The sequence below is a fragment of the Triturus cristatus genome, chromosome 3_2 (assembly GCF_964204655.1).
Source record: "Triturus cristatus chromosome 3_2, aTriCri1.1, whole genome shotgun sequence".
In the NCBI taxonomy this organism is placed as follows: Eukaryota; Metazoa; Chordata; class Amphibia; order Caudata; family Salamandridae; genus Triturus; species Triturus cristatus.
In genome coordinates this window covers 304685250-304702428 of record NC_140584.1, presented here as the reverse complement: position 1 = coordinate 304702428, position 17179 = coordinate 304685250, and the positions used below count along the sequence as shown (strand labels likewise).

The 17179-nt window shown below is 45.1% G+C and overlaps 1 protein-coding gene across 3 annotated transcripts in view; it reads right to left on the bottom strand.

Moving 5' to 3' along the window:
• Positions 1–17179, bottom strand: part of LOC146857227 (uromodulin-like) — a 110983-nt gene that overhangs the window by 39353 nt on the left and 54451 nt on the right. For all 3 annotated transcript variants that reach the window (XM_085647716.1, XM_085647714.1, XM_085647715.1), the window contains exons 2-4: positions 5270–5344; positions 4414–4619; positions 1668–1777 (exon numbers count right to left, since the gene is read on the bottom strand). In XM_085647716.1, the coding sequence (XP_085503842.1) occupies positions 1668–1777; positions 4414–4619; positions 5270–5318 (365 nt within the window). In that variant the 5' untranslated portion in view covers positions 5319–5344. The remainder of the gene's footprint in view (positions 1–1667; positions 1778–4413; positions 4620–5269; positions 5345–17179) is intronic.

Sequence of the window (17179 nt, the reverse complement as noted above, 5' to 3'; positions counted from 1 at the left end):
CTTCGCCATCTTGTGGGGTTGAAAATATCGAGGAACAAAGAAAGATGGCCCCAGGCTTCTGTTGAAGGAGTCACCAAGCGGAGGGTTCCCCACTGGGATCGGGGAGTCAGTATGTCGGGAGTCTCGGCAGAAACGGACCAAGGCGATCACCATCTTCGGGGCCTCCCCGGAGGCGGTACGAAGGTGCACCTGTCTAAAGGAGGGGGGGGGGAGACCGAAAGAAGAGGAGAGATGTGTACAGTGGCGGACCGATATTGAGTCGGTGCATCGGGGGGGCAGCGGCGTCAAATACAGGGCCGGCGAAGTGGCCGATGGGGGCGACGACTGCGAGCAGGACCAGACCCCGAAGCTCCGGAAACTGGTCAGGTCAAGTGGCTCATCAGGAAAAGCGGCATGGAAAGTGTAGGCCGCACAGTAGTGAAAAGCAAATTTAGGAGTTTTTCAGTACCAGGGCAAGTAAATGCTCAAAAGTACATGTACAACCTTTCAAGTACACTGCACCCACACCCTGCCCTCTGGGCTACCAAGGGCCTATCTTAGGGGTGACTCATATGTAATAACAGGGGGAGGGGGTTTAAGGCTTGGCATGGGGGTTTAAATGCCAAATCGACATGGCAGTGTAAATTCAGACTTCCATGGCAGGCCTGGGACTTGAGTGGTTCTTAGGTGGATGGCACAATAAGTGCTGCAGGTCCACTGGTAGCATTTAATCTACAGGACCTGGGTATATGGTAAACCACTTTACAAGGGACTTATAAGTAAATTAAATATGCCAATTAGGTATATGCCAATCAAACCATGTTTATGGGAGTTTGCACGAGTCCTAAGGCCAACAAAAATCAATTTTAGCAACAATTGGAGGTAAGTAGTCCAAACATTTGGGAAAAACCATCCTAAGGCTTACAGGTCTAACAGTATCTAAAGGTAATCCTTATAAATATGAGGGAATTATAATAGTTGTAATGTGCTGTTATATTTAAATCTGAAAAAAACTAGAACTGAGTGGAATACACAGGCACGTGGACTACAGATTGACCCTTCATTTGATAGTTTTATGAGTATCTCATTTACAATTGTTTCATCATAAGGTTTTTTATATATTTATTGTGAAATCTGTAAATTTGTACTTTTACATGCAAATCATGTTGTTGTAAAATTACAAAAATACAAAGAGAAAAAAAAGAATGTTATAAGTCAGTTCATTGACATTAATACATGGAAAACATCCTTTTTTACCTCTACTCCCTAACATATTACACCAGTTACATAAGAATTATGCATCAAACAAAGACATAAGTGAGACAACCATAAGAAAGACTCTACAACCACAAATACAGACTCCCGTCCTTTAGAATGAAAAGAGTTGCCCTGAGACTGTGCCAGACAAGCCCATAATTTGCAGACTCATCCCTCCTATTAAACATCACATGTTCATAATATAAAGGATAACCCAATGGATGACATAATCATGCAAAGATGGTTGAAGTTTGGCTTTCCAACTTCCATATACAAGTTCTTGGCTACTAGAAGACCTCAAGTAGCTGTAAACTTTCTGTATAGTAACATGGAAGGTTTTCTATTTCACTTAGGTACACATAGACTGAATATGTGCATTACCACTTGGTGCGTGCCTCTAGTGATAGCCCATTAGGACCCTCAACACTTACCTCAGTGTGTTCAAGGCGAAGGTGCATGAGATAGGGATGTCCACATTGGGATTAGGGCTGGTAGCCAATAGGTGAACTGTGCCATTCATAGTAACAATGCCGTTCACGGACTGCGATAAAGAGAGGAAAGAAGAGGGAAGAACACATAGGAGACAAAAGAGTTGATGTGAATATGATGAAAGAGGGAAGGTTAAAATCAAATGTGAGGAAAGGCGAGAAATACAGAGAAGAAAGGGAGACAAGAGGCAGATATCAAGAGATAAATAGGAAATATGAACCAGAGTGGGAAGGAGCAGGGACTTTACAGGAGAAGTGTTGGGGATTCAAAAGATAAGGAAAAGGGAAGAAAGAAATAATTATAGAGGAGAGAGGATGCAACGAAAAATGAAATTATGGGAAGATATCAGGAAATAAAGAAGAAATATGGATTAGAGTGCAGGATCTAGGGTAGATCATGTAGGAGAACAAAAGGAGAGGACACAGAACGAAGGGGAGGGGCATAAAGAAGATAGGAAGTCGAAGGCAACAATAAGAAGAGACGACATACCAGGGAAGAAAAAGGAGGAAACAAGTTTGAGAGAAGGAAGGAGGGCAAGACACAGAGGAGAGAGGGGCAAGAAAGAGATTAGAAAGAGAGTGTTTAAGGCAGGGAAGGAGAACAATTAAAGAAAATAGTTGAGAGACAAATGGTAGAGAAGTGAGGAAAGATTTCAGAGGAGAGAAAGAATCAATGCGGAGCAGAGAGGGGGCGCAGCACAGAGATGGTCAAACGAGGAAATAGAAAGAGAGCAGGTAAAGGTAGGGAACAAGAACAATGAAAGAACACAGAGGGAGACACGCGGGACAGAAATGAGGGAAGATATATCAGAGGAGAAAAATAAACACTACAGAGCAGAAATGAGGACGTGGGGAGAGTATTGGAAGAGCAAGGAAGGAGGTAGAGAACAGTATAGGGAATTGGAGTCAAGAGAAACCCAGAATAGAGGGAAGCCATGGGGAGAATGCACCGGGGAGAAAAATTGGAAGACAGAAGAAAAAGAGAAGAGGAGAGACGGCAAGAAAATATAGATGTACAGGCGAGGAGGGTTTCAAGAGAGAAAATAGAGGAGAGGGGAAGAAGAGTTTAAAGAAGTGAAGGATAGAGGAAAGTGAGGATGAGAGAGGGTAAGAAGGAATGGGAGAAAGGCAAAGTGGGACATAATTGAGGTGAGAGGTGAAGCAGAGAGAAAGACGACAAGATGGAGGAAGTTAGAAAGTGTAAATTAACAGCGAGAACAAACAGTATACAGAGGAGGAAAGGGGGGACGTGAAAATGAATGGAAAATTATAGGGATAATGTGAGCAGAAGAGAATAAATTCAAGAGAGGTGAGTGGCAAAGTATAAATAAAAAACAAGAGAGACAGAACAGAGAAGAAAGAGAGGTGGTAAGAGAGAGAAAGAGAGAGACAGAGAAAGAGAGAGACAGAGAGAGAGAGACAGGTAGAGACAGACAGAGTGAGCGAGAGAGACATCACTGTTATTTCACAAAAGATTCAATTTCCCATTCAAGGACCTGAAAGCATAACATCATACAAGCAGAAGACCAGATTTTTAATAGCCCCAGACCAGTCAACACGAGAACTCAAATTTGTAAAGTCAGAACAGCAGCTTTTAGAGGCAACTCAAAATCTGCTGGTTAAGAAAGAGTTCCTCACCCACCACTTTTGAACATACAGATGCCACCTGAACTCCAGCCTCCCAGTACCGCTCTATGCATTTCAGTTTCTCAAATACCACGACGCCTAAAGTACTTATTGTCACATATCACTAAGCATACTTTACAAAAGTACTCTGTGAAAGGCTGATAAGGTACTTCAGACACTTATAGGGCTGGGCGGTAATGGGATATCAGCCAAAAACTGATGGATGTCTGACCAGCATCCCTTGCTCGACCCCATATTGGTTAGAATTGGAAATCACGGCTGCCTGATTGCGTGGTGGTTGCCACTGAACTAAAACTCACCAGTGCTGCACTATTGGCTGATATGCTGTTGGAATGTCAGCCATATTTTTTCCAATCTGCGATAGTCCTGGTCATGAAAAATATAAAATGTCCCCCACATGCTTGGAGAAACCTTCAAGCATACTAAGAACATTGCTTTCTATTTTACGAAAACCAACTCTCCACTTCTGGGATTTCTTTAGAAAATTGAACAAAATTCAAGCCGGACAGACATGTCTCTGTGACATGGTTGTCTGGCGGGCATTGAGTGGTTTCCCAAAACTGCTCCTGCTGTGGTGGCGGCAGCAGCTTCAATAAATAAGAGCCATCAACCAGCAGCAAACTCTACATCTGAGGAGTGATCACAGCTTGGCCGGGGGAGAAGGAGCTTCTACTGCTCCATCATTTTAGTGACCCGCCCGCCCAAGTCTGCACAGGGCCAAATCGGTCTTTGATGTGAGGTAATGTGAGGTCAATTTCCTTTTTATTGCTTTACCAAAAGACATTGAATGAGGAGATAATTCTCCTCTAGCCAGACCTAAAAATGACTCACCCAAATGTTCAAGGGATAGTGGTCAGTGCTGGACTACTGTATGCCCAGTCTTCATTAAGTGTTAGAATATTTCACATAGTAATACTGGCAATGGATGTGAATTCTAGCCAAGCCAGTAGAGACAGGTTGGATGTGAAAGGCCTAGGCAGTCAGTCGAGGGGTGTAAAAGTTAGGAAGGAGAAACAAGGAGAAGGTGGAGACAAGTTCTTACGCTGAAGTGAAGGCCGCATGCTCCACGCAGGAGGGCCGCACTGGTTAGTGAGACCCTCCCATCCGCAGATCCAATGCATTGGCTATCCAGACTGTTCTGAAATGAAAAGCCCTGGTAGCCTTGACTGGACATCTCAGAGGCATCGAGAGAGACCACAATACCATCCATGCTGCAAGTCACTGAGGGCACGGGGGCCGCTGAGATACCTGCAGGGTAAGAGAGGCAAGAAATTGTGGGCATATAAGGTTATAGAACAAGCTGTCCCACCAATCATAGTAAAACAGTGCCAATCAAAAAGAGAGATACAGACCACCCAACTCAAGGAGATGCCGACAACCATAGAAAACATCACCGATCACCACATACATGGAGATATAGATCACCAAAAACAACAAGGAGAAAACAGTAGTCACTTTGGAGAGTAAGACACACCACCACAGGGAAAGATGTGAGCATGTCCACCCTTCCAGCCTGATCATGTACAGCATCTAAGCAATTTTATAGCTCTGGACAACTCCAATCCCTGCCTTGAGCATGCCTACCTCTCAGGCAATGTCCACTCCCCTCCCCCACGCAGCTCCACACCTCGACCCTGGCCCCTGCAGCATGAGTATGCTCTGCTACCTGACGGGAGAGCTAGGTTCCTGACAATTCATAAATAAGGCATTTCAGATGTCTTCTATGGCCATAGTTCCAACATCATGGTCTCAAGTGCCCTGACATAGGGTTTTCACTACATTGAAGGCTGGGTTTGAATATTCCTCAACAAATTTGTGTCCTAACTCCTCTCCACAGAGTTTCCACACACTGAATTCATTGGACCAGCACACCTGCACATTCACAACCAATTACTTACCTGACGAAAGAGAGCCAACGACGAGAAACACCCCAAGGAGCAGCGCCATCTCTGCGACGTCCACACTTCGTATACCTGAGGAAGAGAGAGAGAGAGGACAAGGATGAATGAGTGGGAAAAATAAACCTTTCCCTCATTTCTGCTCATTAATCTTCTAAGTTCTCCCATACTTGCAGAGGAGTGATTCCGGCATTTTTTATCACATTCATTTGATCATTATAGTGGCTGACCTCTCCTCAGTCTCTGATCTCTTCACAGTGACTCTCTTAGCATCTGATGTCTTCTCGGTGATCTCCTGAGGCTCTGATCAAGCCTCGGTGACCTGAGGTTCTCTGCGGATACCTCTGTCTGTAGCATCTTCTAGGTCCAGCTCACAGTCACTTACCACATCTCAGTGAACAAAGCTTTAGCTAGATGTGAACACAATAAAGATCCATATGGGGCAGTTGCACCCCAAAACAAGGATTTATTGACACATGAACACAATACAGTATAGCAATAACCTTTTCTCTGAATAGGCTTAGGCGAAACTACTTTTCCATGCATAATGCACATACATCTGTGGAAAAATGTGTGTTTTAAGCATAATACATACGGGGTCATCCATTTGAAAAAAGTATGCGATGTATGTTAGGTGTAGCTGGTAATATTGAGTAGGGAATATTGTAATACTTAAATACCATAGCTAAAATACTGAAGTCAAAAATGTTGAAAAGTAAATGCAGAGAGGGAAACATAGCTTTACCATTCTTAACTCTGCATCTACGTACCTTCACGATATATGGCTATACATATATATCTTCAAGGTACATAGATGTGGAGTTTGGTCTAGAGAACCTTACCTATTTACATATCAATGCCTTTGTCCTAAATATTTTGGCTATGATATTAAGGCACCACAATGTTCCTTACTCGATATTAGAGACCCACACCAGGCTTTCCCTCTCATTAAAAAGGCACATGAGACGCCGGCTCAGTGTTTGCCCATACAGATGCAAAGGTCTGACAGTGAACCTTGCTCGTACAGTGTATGCAGGTGCAACTCACATCCTCTTTCATATTCCAGTGAGACATTTTCTATTCAAGCCGCCTGTCGACACATAAGGAAAAAATCCAGAAATGACTTGAAGTGCGGAAATGTCAAAAATTGGGAATTACCCAAGATTTTGGTTATGTAATAAAATGTACTCACATCCCCTGACTCTGACCTAAAACCATTTTAATCTGTAAAGAACAATGTATCCCCTCATGTGGCACATGTACTTAATGACCTGGACAAAGCTTTCTGCCAGGGCCGTCGTCAGCCCTGGTGGCGCCCGGTGGGACAATGTTTTTTGGTGCCCCCTCCCCCCAATGACCACTCTTGCCATGGGTTCCCTCACTACCACCCTTTCACAATGTCCCTGAAGTCTCCATTACCACTCTCTCTCAGATGCATTTAATTAGTTCTATAGCGTCACTCATGAAAGTGAAGGATGTCAGAGCACTTTACATCACACATACATTACACAGAGACAAACAATCATACATGTGTGAATCAGTGTATAGGACACATTACATAAGACAGAGGACTACAAGGGGTAGGATTCACATGCCATCCATACTGGTAGTTTAAGTGTGCTTGGTCTGGAGAAGCAAAAACTCAGAATTTAAAACATAACACCGAGGTTAGGGATTCTCTTTAATAATTAGAACTGATTTCTACCCAAATTAACCCTTTTTGTAACATTAGGATAATGAAAGACTAGGGGGGGAAATAACGCTCCAATCTATACCTTGCAGTTTGCATGCAGTTCTTTGTTGATAGTTGATAGCTCACTGTTCTATGTTAAGATTTTAACTTATAAACTGCAAGTATTAGGAAGTCTCTGACAAAAGCATTAACTCAGTGACCTACTTACATTATATTCACTTTGTGATCTGCAAGATACATGTTCTTTGCAGCAGTCGTATTAACCCTCTGTGCTGCCTTACGATGAATCAAAACCTCCAGGAGTCAAAACTTTCACTAGACAAACCTCTGATCTCTCTCTAGGAAGAACATTAATCACCGGAGTCATCTTGACATTTTTATTGTTGCCTGAAAATTGCTGGAGGCCAGGAACGTGGCAGCAGTGCTTTTCAAACCACAATTTACTTGCAAACAGGTGCCACCACCTGAAGTCAGCACCCAGTACGGTGGAACAGTCATACCGCCCTAGAGGCAGCCCTGCTTTCTGCAGAGCAAAACACAGAATAGTTCTTTGAGGGGAAGCTCCAGCACCCTGGGGAACAATAGCGACAAAGGGTCTGATTTACAGGTCGGAAGTAATGGCAGATCCCCCAATATCTGGACTGAACTCTCAATATGGAGTAATTTCCACCAGTTGAATTTTCTTCTCAATACTATATGGTGGATAAAATTCAGCTGGGGGATTTTACTGTTTTTAGCATTTCCTGAAGTTGTTTGGATATGTTCACTTACTATTGAACTCTAATTAGAACATTGGAATTTTAAGCGCTCCATTGAAGACAATGGAGTGCTCCGGGCTTCTAATGGCCAGTAGAACCCGGAGCATCAACATTTCAATGTTTGTTCACAGTTGTTGCTGTGAACAAAATCCTCACGGAGCCCAAGGGAATTTCAATCCCCTCGGGCTCTGTGCTGTACGTGCAGCACACATGCGAAGTCAGAAAATAAAGGAGAAAAAAAGCATTTCTCCTTCATAGCGCATGGTTGGAGGGCACGCTATTTTCTGGCTCTAAACCCTGTCTACTTTATTTAGTAAATAGGGTTTATCGTCAGAAACCCTGGTTGGGCACATGGGAAAGCCCATGCACCACCCATGGTATGCCCCCTTGGCGCTAAGTAATGCAAAGCAGCTCTATGAGCTGCTTCGCATTACTTTCACGTTGTTTCCAGCTGGAAAGAAAATTGGACAAAAAGGTATGGTGCCGATTTGCATCATTTTCATGATGGAATCAACGTGTAAAATCTTAGTAAATCTGTCCCATGGAATCCTTTGTTTGACAAATTCTTAAACAGGGTCTTGCTTGACAAAGTAGAACTAATTCCAGCAGGTAGCAGGGAGCATCTATATCAGTTTATGTAGCACCAGTGTCTTGGCAATAAAAGTGATATGTTACATCAATGAGGACATTGTTCCAAGTTGGAGGTGAAACAATATTAATGAACACCTACTCAACGGGGAAAAAATAGAAGAATCAAAGAGAGGAGAGGGAGAGAGAGAGAGAGAGAGAGAGAGAGAGAGAGAGAGAAAGTGTGGAGGGGAGGAAGAGGTGGAGGAGAGGAACTTTTCCCGCGATCACTCAAAATTCTCCCCCCCAACCTGATGTTGTATCTACATCTTTGTTGTTACGTCTGTTACGGATGTGGCACACCTATATGTTTTTTCCTTTTTTCTTTGAGCTACCAGATGACTGATTGCAACGCCACTTTATAGATGGCAGTCTGGGGCACGGACAGTTCTTGCCGTGCATTACCTGACACGTTATTATCATTATTAATATATTCTTTAACTCCCGTTCCCCCTTTTTTTACTGTGTTTTTTTACTGTTTATTTTTGTTGTCTCCTTCTTTCACCCCTCCCCCCCTTTTTTTTATCCCCTCTAGGTAACACACAATCTTGGAACGCTCTGAGGAAATTATTCTTAGACTTATACTGCTTATTAGGTCATTGCACCCCGCAGTTTTTAACCAAGCACACCCTCTCACTTACGCGGGTTACCCTACCTAATTCCTGGAACCCCCGTATATACCGTGCACATCCTTTCACATAGCTAGGTCCTGAAGAAACGCCACTGACCTTTATAGGCAAAGCAGGCGTGAAACATGTCGACCTTTTTCCGAGTCACATAAGCACATTGCGCCCACTAGTGACTCCCTGATCTTCTGGTCTTTTTATCTTACCAGGGACCCCACAACATTAAAGAAGCGTATTTGGACACCCCTAGGTAATTTTATCCACATACCTTGCACGCACGCAACCATTTATTTCTTGGATCCTTTCCTTTCCATCCCCCTTTTTTATCCCACACACTCGCACTCACCTATCGGCTTTTCGAGGAGCAACAAAAAGCCCGATGATGAAGCAAGACATCCTTCGGGGTGTGTGAGGGCAAATAAGAGGCTACACTGAGTCCTCCCCTTCGGGATTGGATTCTTGATACTGGGGATAGATCTCTCTGCCACTCTTCACCTTCACCTCTTCCTCTCCTCCACCTCTTCCTCCCCTCCACACTTTCTCTCTCTCTCTCTCTCTCTCTCCCCCTCCTCTCTTTGATTCTTCTATTTTTTCCCCGTTGAGTAGGTGTTCATTAATATTGTTTCACCTCCAACTTGGAACAATTTCCTCGTTGATGTAGCAATTAATGTTGGACCATAACTAGCTCCTGGTCCCCCCCTTCTTTTCTTGACATAATAAAAGTGATATAACATTTAATAAGGAAATCTAAAAGTAAACTGTGATAACTTGGTTATCCAGTGGAACCAAATAGTGTCTTAGGCCAATCGACACCAATGGTAACAACAAGATGCACCATGCCGATTTGCCTTGGTGTCGCAAAAGAGACTTCCGGCGATACTGTGTTGTAGCTCTGGCATGAAGGCAGGTATAGTACTTTTTAGGTCTCGCCTACGCAGCACACAAGCGCTGCATAGGAGGGGACCTTTAGCAATCGCTCAGGACTTTTGCCTAAACGCGTGCATGTTTTCCATTGGTTTCTATTGCGACTCGTGCACGTTGGGTGTTTCCCTTGCGGGAGCGAGCAGCAGCGCCATGTGTTAGCAATTATCGCGCTCGCTCCCGCAAGGTAATGGCTGAGCGTCGCTGCACTCGCCGCCGCTCATGAAATGTGTGATGCTCCTCATAGCCCACTCTACCCTAGAAGGCGCTAACTGATCCTGTCACACTTCTTTTTTAGCAGTGATAAAAGCCCCTTGAAGCCCAGTTGGTCCTGGCAGGCTCTAGTTGATCTGTCACACAGCTCCCCCACCCGTTGGAAGTACAACCTACCCCCTTGAAGCTCGATTGATCCTGGCAGGCACTAGCTGAGCTGTCACACAGTTGTCCACCTCCTCCCACCCCCAAACCTCCACCTTCACACCCTTTCGAAGTGCAGTCTGGCTCCTTGAACCCAGGTTAATCCCAGCAGGCACTAGCTGGCCTGTCACACAGATTCCTCCTTTGAAGGTGCACCAAGCCCCTTGCAGTGTATTCGGGTCTGATAGCTTTCTCTTTTTAAATGTGTGACGCTCCTCGAAGCCCACTCTACCCCGGAAAGCTCTAACTGGTCCTGTTACACTCTTCTTTTTTAACAAGGATATTGCCCCGAGAAGCACATTTGGTCCTGGCAGACACTGGCTGATATGGCACACAGACCCCCTCCTTTGGAAGTGCAGCCAGGCTCCTTGAAGCCCGGTTGATACTGGCAGGCACTAGCCGGCCTGTCACACAGTCCCCTTGCGCCCTGGCAAGGCCTGGCAGGCTCTCTTCTCCTGTTAAGTGTGCATTAAGCTCCTTGAAGCCTACTCGAGCCTGGCACGCTGACATGCCTGGAGGGGGCCGCCTGCCCCCCTGTCAGCCGCTTTGTCCCGCTGTGATGTATGGGCCCCGCCGACCGAGTCGGTACATTGTCCCTCGGCCACGTGCCCCTACCAGGCCAATCCTAATCTAGCGCTGAGATAATCGCTCTTTTAGAAGGAGGACAAGAGGTGCGCGGTGTGCTGGACAGGTGACCCCCCGCTTTATTGTGGCCTTGCTGGTCAGCTGCCCAGCCGCCCCGAGTGTTTACAGAAAACCCCTGCCCTGTGTCCTTATCTCTAAGGGGAGGGGGCATCTACCACGGACCCTCTCCTCATTCAAACAGGGCCACAGAGGGTCTGTGGAAGCACTCGTGTCCGGCCATTCTCTACCCGCCATGTGCGCTGGTGTAAGACAACACACACCCACCAGAGATAGGCTCATTATTGTGAGATAATTGACCAGAGGACAGGAAGCCTGTCACTTTTGGACTGACGTGGACAATGAGGGCCAAGGGGGTGCCCCCCCCCCCCATCCTGCCCCCTCCTAGAGCAAACACTCTTGCTGTGTCCTCTTTCCTCCTCCCGAGGGGGTCTCAGAGGTCAAGCTCGCAGTGCAGTGTGTGCTCAAGTGTGCTTGATGCTGCACTGGGGACTGGCCTATGGGAGAAAGAGGGGGGAGTACAGAAAGGCAGGGTCTCTGAAAGGCTGTTAGAGCTGAGACAGACTCATTCACTTCTGCCACAGCCACAACGACAGCATTGTGTAGGAAGTCAAACTACAGCTGCTTCGTAGTGAAAAATGGAAATTACATTTACTAGAAACTTGTCAGTTTCATTTTGCCAAATCATGCTTTTCCTGGCTCGAATGCAGAAGACCACACATAGCCTTCGCAGGGAGCTGGGAGTAAAAACTGGGATTCTGGGCTGGAAATAGGAGTTCTAAATCACTGAATGCCATCTCTTCGTCTCCGTTAAGGGGATGCTGAACTTTATTCTAAACAAGAACTAAAACAGTGTATTCGTTCAAACACAACTGACACGAAGATAAGACGTATTAGCAAGCACTGGCAAAACCAACAGGGCTGCGTTTGCCGAAGGTGGTTTGTCTTTGCCTCTGGTATTACGTTTTAGATTGTTTTTAAAAAATATAAATTTTATTACAAAAATCATTGAAAATGGCTACCAGTGCATACACACAAATGGGTGGCCAGTTTGAAATAGCTTTGTAAAAAAGCTTTCAAAATAACATTGAAAGAAGGCCACCTACAGTTACAAACACATGTTCAGCCATCTTTGTATGGTTTTAAAATCCATTCAAGCATGGTCACCCATGTGTGGACATATGCATGCATGCACATGCATGGGCAGCTGTCTTTGAATTGTGTTAAAGCCCATTTAAAGATAGATGGTGCTTGTATTGCCCACATGTGTATGTGGCGGCGAGGGCCCAGGAGGAGTACCTGGGAGGCTGCTGGGCCAATGCAAATTAAAACAAGCATTGGCATAGCCAAGAGGTCTCGCCTTTCTGGCCTTATAAGTGTTTAGCCATGTAACAGTTGATGTTGTTGCACCAAGGATATTGTACTGCATAACTAAATACTTATAAGGTCCCAAAGGCGAGACCTATTGGCTATGCCAATGCTTGTTTATTTAGCCAGCGAGGGACAGAAATAGAGAGCTGCTTAGGGCCCTGGTTTAATGCACATTTTTTTATTTTGCCAGGGTTCGGTCCTCCGAGACCACTAGTCTTAGCGCCCTGCAGACAACTCGAAAAGTCACCAATGATGCTTCCTTGACCTCAGCAGGATGGGCAGGCCTACCTTTTGGAGGAAAAGTAGAGCCTCTGGACAGAGAAGCATTGGCATATACAGGATGATATCAGCTGCAGATGAAGAACCAGGTGGGCTACATCGACGGAGAACCAAGAAACATCCTATCCGTTCAGCGGGCCAAGCCAGATTCTCTATACAGACCTACAGGCTCTCCCAACGTCCCAGTTACAGGAATGTTTCCATGAAAGGTTAGGAAAGAACAGAAAAAACTATGCAGTGACCGATAAAAACCTGAAGGTTTTGAGAAAGGAGACGGGATCTTGCAGTCACCTTGTATTTATAAAGTACAGTTTATGACACTTCTGAAGAAAGAGTTTGAAACTCACTGACACATCAAGGAGAAATGTTCGAGACAAAACATGCCCTGGCCCATGTTCCCAGGTCAAGAGCACCGCATCCCAGCAGCGCAGAAGGCGCTTCAGTTAAACACAGAGGTGTTCGCGCAATAACCACTCCACGCTGATTAATTTAGCGTAAAAGGCCATTTATTAGGACAGGGTTGCACAACATACCATAAACATCAAACCCCCCAACAATCCCAACTTCATGCCTCTCATTCCCCCATTCCAATTACTCCTTCCCACATCCCCCAGCGACCTCTTCACTTATCCCATTCGCTTCCTCAATTCCCTTTCAACCACCTCCATCATTTCCAGCCATCGCACTCCTGCCTGGTGCACCCCCACCTTGCACCTGTATCCCCCTCCCCGGAAGGGTGAGTATGCCCATCATGGACTCCCCCCCTCCCAAGTACCGCCAAAACACACCTCAACCCGTCCTAAACTGGCACGCTTTAAAACAATGTCACCCTTACCCCCCTAGAACAGTCGGGTGGACAATTTTAAACTTCCCTAACCCACCCTAAGGCGCTGGGGACAGGAAGAGGCAGAACTTCCTCTCCTGTCCCCTTTTAAACCTTGCCTAGTACCCCACCCCTTAACCTTGCCTAAGACCCCACCCCTTAACCTTAATACATCACCCTGTCCTGATCCCGCGCGAATACCCCAGGGGAAGACTGGTCTGCCGACCTTACTTCCCCTGGGGGCCGCATTGATTTTATAGGAAAGGGCTTGGCAAATGTTTCAAAGTAATTCATCCAATTAAAGCGAGACTGGAGGGGGGTCTCTGAATTGAGATGAAGGGGAGACTGACGAAGAAGCTCTGGGAAATGTCATATCGTGACCCATACAAGAAGGAATCTTCTGCTTAGGAATGCCTCTGGATGCCAATCACTGCAGGAATTAACTTGTGTTCTAGAATTGTCTAAAGGATGCGTTTAGAGGTAGGCTGTGGCAGGGCGCCTCTTGGTAATCAGAGGCTGGGGAACTGCTGAGTTTCTGTAAGTTCCTTTGTGGAAAACCCCTTCCGTGCGAGCCAGGCACTGAGGGGCAGACACCTGTGTTGTGTTGGGAGGCTCATCCTGAGTAGGGGTCAGGGCCATTTCTAGGTGTTTTGCCGCTCTAGGCGAGAATTGAAAAATGCCGCCCCCCTCCCTTTTACTACCATCACTCGCTCCCCCTGTCATCCAGGCTAGAAGAATTAATGCATTAGATCACAAAATGTGCCTCGTTATGCCGCATAATTTGCCTTTTTTATAACCATAATTTAGCCAACCCTCCGCATAATTTGGTTCCCCCTGCGGCTTAATTTCAAGTGGCCCGAGTATAAATAACACCAACAATCAAAGAGCTCATGGCAAAACAGCTGAGTAGGTTAACTGCTTGCTGCAGAGATCTGCAGTGTTAGCTGGCCACAAATTGAAATATTTGCACAGTCTACTCCGCCTTTTATCTTTCCAAGTTAAAAAGGAGTGTAATATTGACCTATTATGTAAGCCCGAGGCACAATTTAATTAGCGATGTATATTTTGTAAGTGGGCATATAGAGCGCAAACGCAGCCATAGAACATCACAGCGCGGTACAATAGTTGCCTGGGTACTTTTGAGTGGTAAATCATACAGAGCTGCCAAACTGACTCTAGAACCAGGTGGATTGGAGAGTCTTGCTATATGATTGTTTTCACGCAGGTCAAGCATCACACGCTTCATATCTATCTGCCGCTGATATGTCTTGCATAAATCGTGACAAACAACCCCAAAGGCTAAAGCACAGGAGGCAGAGCATGTGAACTTGTTTTTATTGCAGGTTAGAAAATAAATTATGGCTATTCGTCTTTTTTTTACTATTTCCAGATCATAATAAGACCGGAACCTGTATTTTGGGGTGAAAAAACAAAAAACGAATTTCAGATTAACGTGATGGAAAAAATAAGCCTCTTGGCCCCATATATGTTTTTATGTGTGGCGTGCTATTAGTCACCTGTTTGCACAGCTTAAAAACAAATGAAATTCTTGAATTATAAACCAATTACCTGACACGCTTATTTTATTACCTAGGCACCAGAGCAGCTGACACAAACAGTTCGCCCCCCCCCCGCGCCGAGAGAGAGGGTGGTGCGACGTGCGAGACGTAGTCACCATCACTGGCTGCTGCATAAAGCACCGCTCAGGGACTGGCAAAAAATGACGCCCAGGGCCGTCATTGATAGCGCTTTCCCGCGCTACAAGATTGACGGCCCTGGGGACCCACACACTGGTACCGCCGGCCCGCTCCACACACCACTATGCTAGGATGTGCTGTGCAGCATGTACAAGCAGGTGCGCCTGCACTCACATACAGGTGCTGCTGCCTGACCATGAGGCAAAAAAAGTTGCAGTACAACTTTTTATGATGCAGCCCATCTCTGAATTACTTTTTGTGAATCTAGGCCCTGATTCCTTACTGCTCATACAGATTGAGTCTCCCAATAAGTTGCAGTGATCTACGACATGGATTCTGGGAAGAAATTCTGTTTGACACTTTAAGAAAGAGCTTATTGTGCTGTATGTTGTGCTCCTTTCCGCTTTGTTATCTCTGACGACCCCCTTTATCTCCACTTCTCCACGTTTTTCTTTCTGTTTTACTTTTCCATTCGTCACTTGGGACACTGCAAAGTGTTCCTTGCAAACTTAGTGATGTTATTTAAAATACAATGTATTTGTTGCTTTTCTTACTTTTTTTACGTTCACTTACATGTGTACTCTTTTCCATGTGTCTGCACGAGAATGGTGACATTATTTATACTGCTTTTAAAGGTTATGAAATGGGTTCCCTATGGTTTCTTTACAATACTGAAATTATAAAAATGAAAAGAAGGATAACATACGTAAAGAACTTCACCTGCTTCTTCTGTGAAACAAATGCAGACTATTCCAGTGGGCATTATATGCATGCACAAATAAAAAAATAAAAAATCCCCCTTTCGCCGCCCTAGCCCTTTTGCCACCCTAGGCGGCCGCCTAGTCTTGCCTAATGGTAGAAACGGCCCTGGTAGGGGTGGGCTTCCGGGGGCTGTTCTTCCTGCCTTGGTCTACTATACATGGCGGTTTCCAGTATCAGGGACATTGCTTTTATCATTTTTCAGAAAGAAACCCCGTGCTTTTGGGAATTATCTATAAATAATGAGAAAAAAAACACCAGCTAGTCATTCAGGTTGCCATGGCACAGCGGGCGGGCGGGTGGGAATTCTGTAATTCTGCCGTTTCATATGAGGAAGACAGTGAATGCAAGTGCGCGTGCAAGTTAACAAGGATGGTTAGGAAAAGGAATGTCAAACCCAGGAGTTTCAAATGAATACCTGGCGGAGGAGGTGATAGACATGAACCAGAATTATTTATTGTTCATTCCTTTGTTCACTAAAATATCCACATTGGAGTCTGTTGTAGTGAAAATGAAAGTTGTAAATGTAGAAGGAGTGCTCCTCCGCATCGAGAAAATAATAAAATAAAAAAATACCCTAAAATAAGACATTTAGGGGTGTGCGTAGCACCTTTCCAATCACACTTGTAATTTGCCTTTCTCAGTTAGATCTTGCCACACAGGCCCCCGACCCCTTTATGAGCACAACCTGGCACCAAGCCATATGGTTAGCAAAGACCTTCCCCATCAGCAGCACTCTCTCACCACAACACCAGAACCCCTCAGATAAAGCTAGCCTAAATATGCTGCATCCTCATGTGCACAACCTGCTGTGAGGCATAGGCGAAGAACACTGCCCAAGTGACAACACAATCCAGATAAAAAACAGAAAACCCATTTGAAACGCCCACCCATATACATGAAATACAACAAAAAATCTCCCAAGAGAGAATGGAACCAAACTCTATCTTAACTCCACACACCCAAACACCAGCAGACACAATAGACATGGAAAGGTGGCAATATAGAGAATGTATTTTGCTTCAATAATAATGGTACTTAACACCATACAAATGTGAACACTATAACATATCGTACACCCTGACACCACTTTCTGCACTCTAGGGAAGGGATTTGTAGAGCACTGTATTCCTTGACCAGAGTCCATAAAATATCAGAAGGGTATAGATATAAAAACCAGCACAACTTTCTGCAATGATAAATGGCAAAAGAGCTCCACAGCTTGGAAGATTTCCCTTAGCATCAGGACACGGTTATAAAAACCTCTATGCTGGTAATGTCCCTCTACCTAGCACCA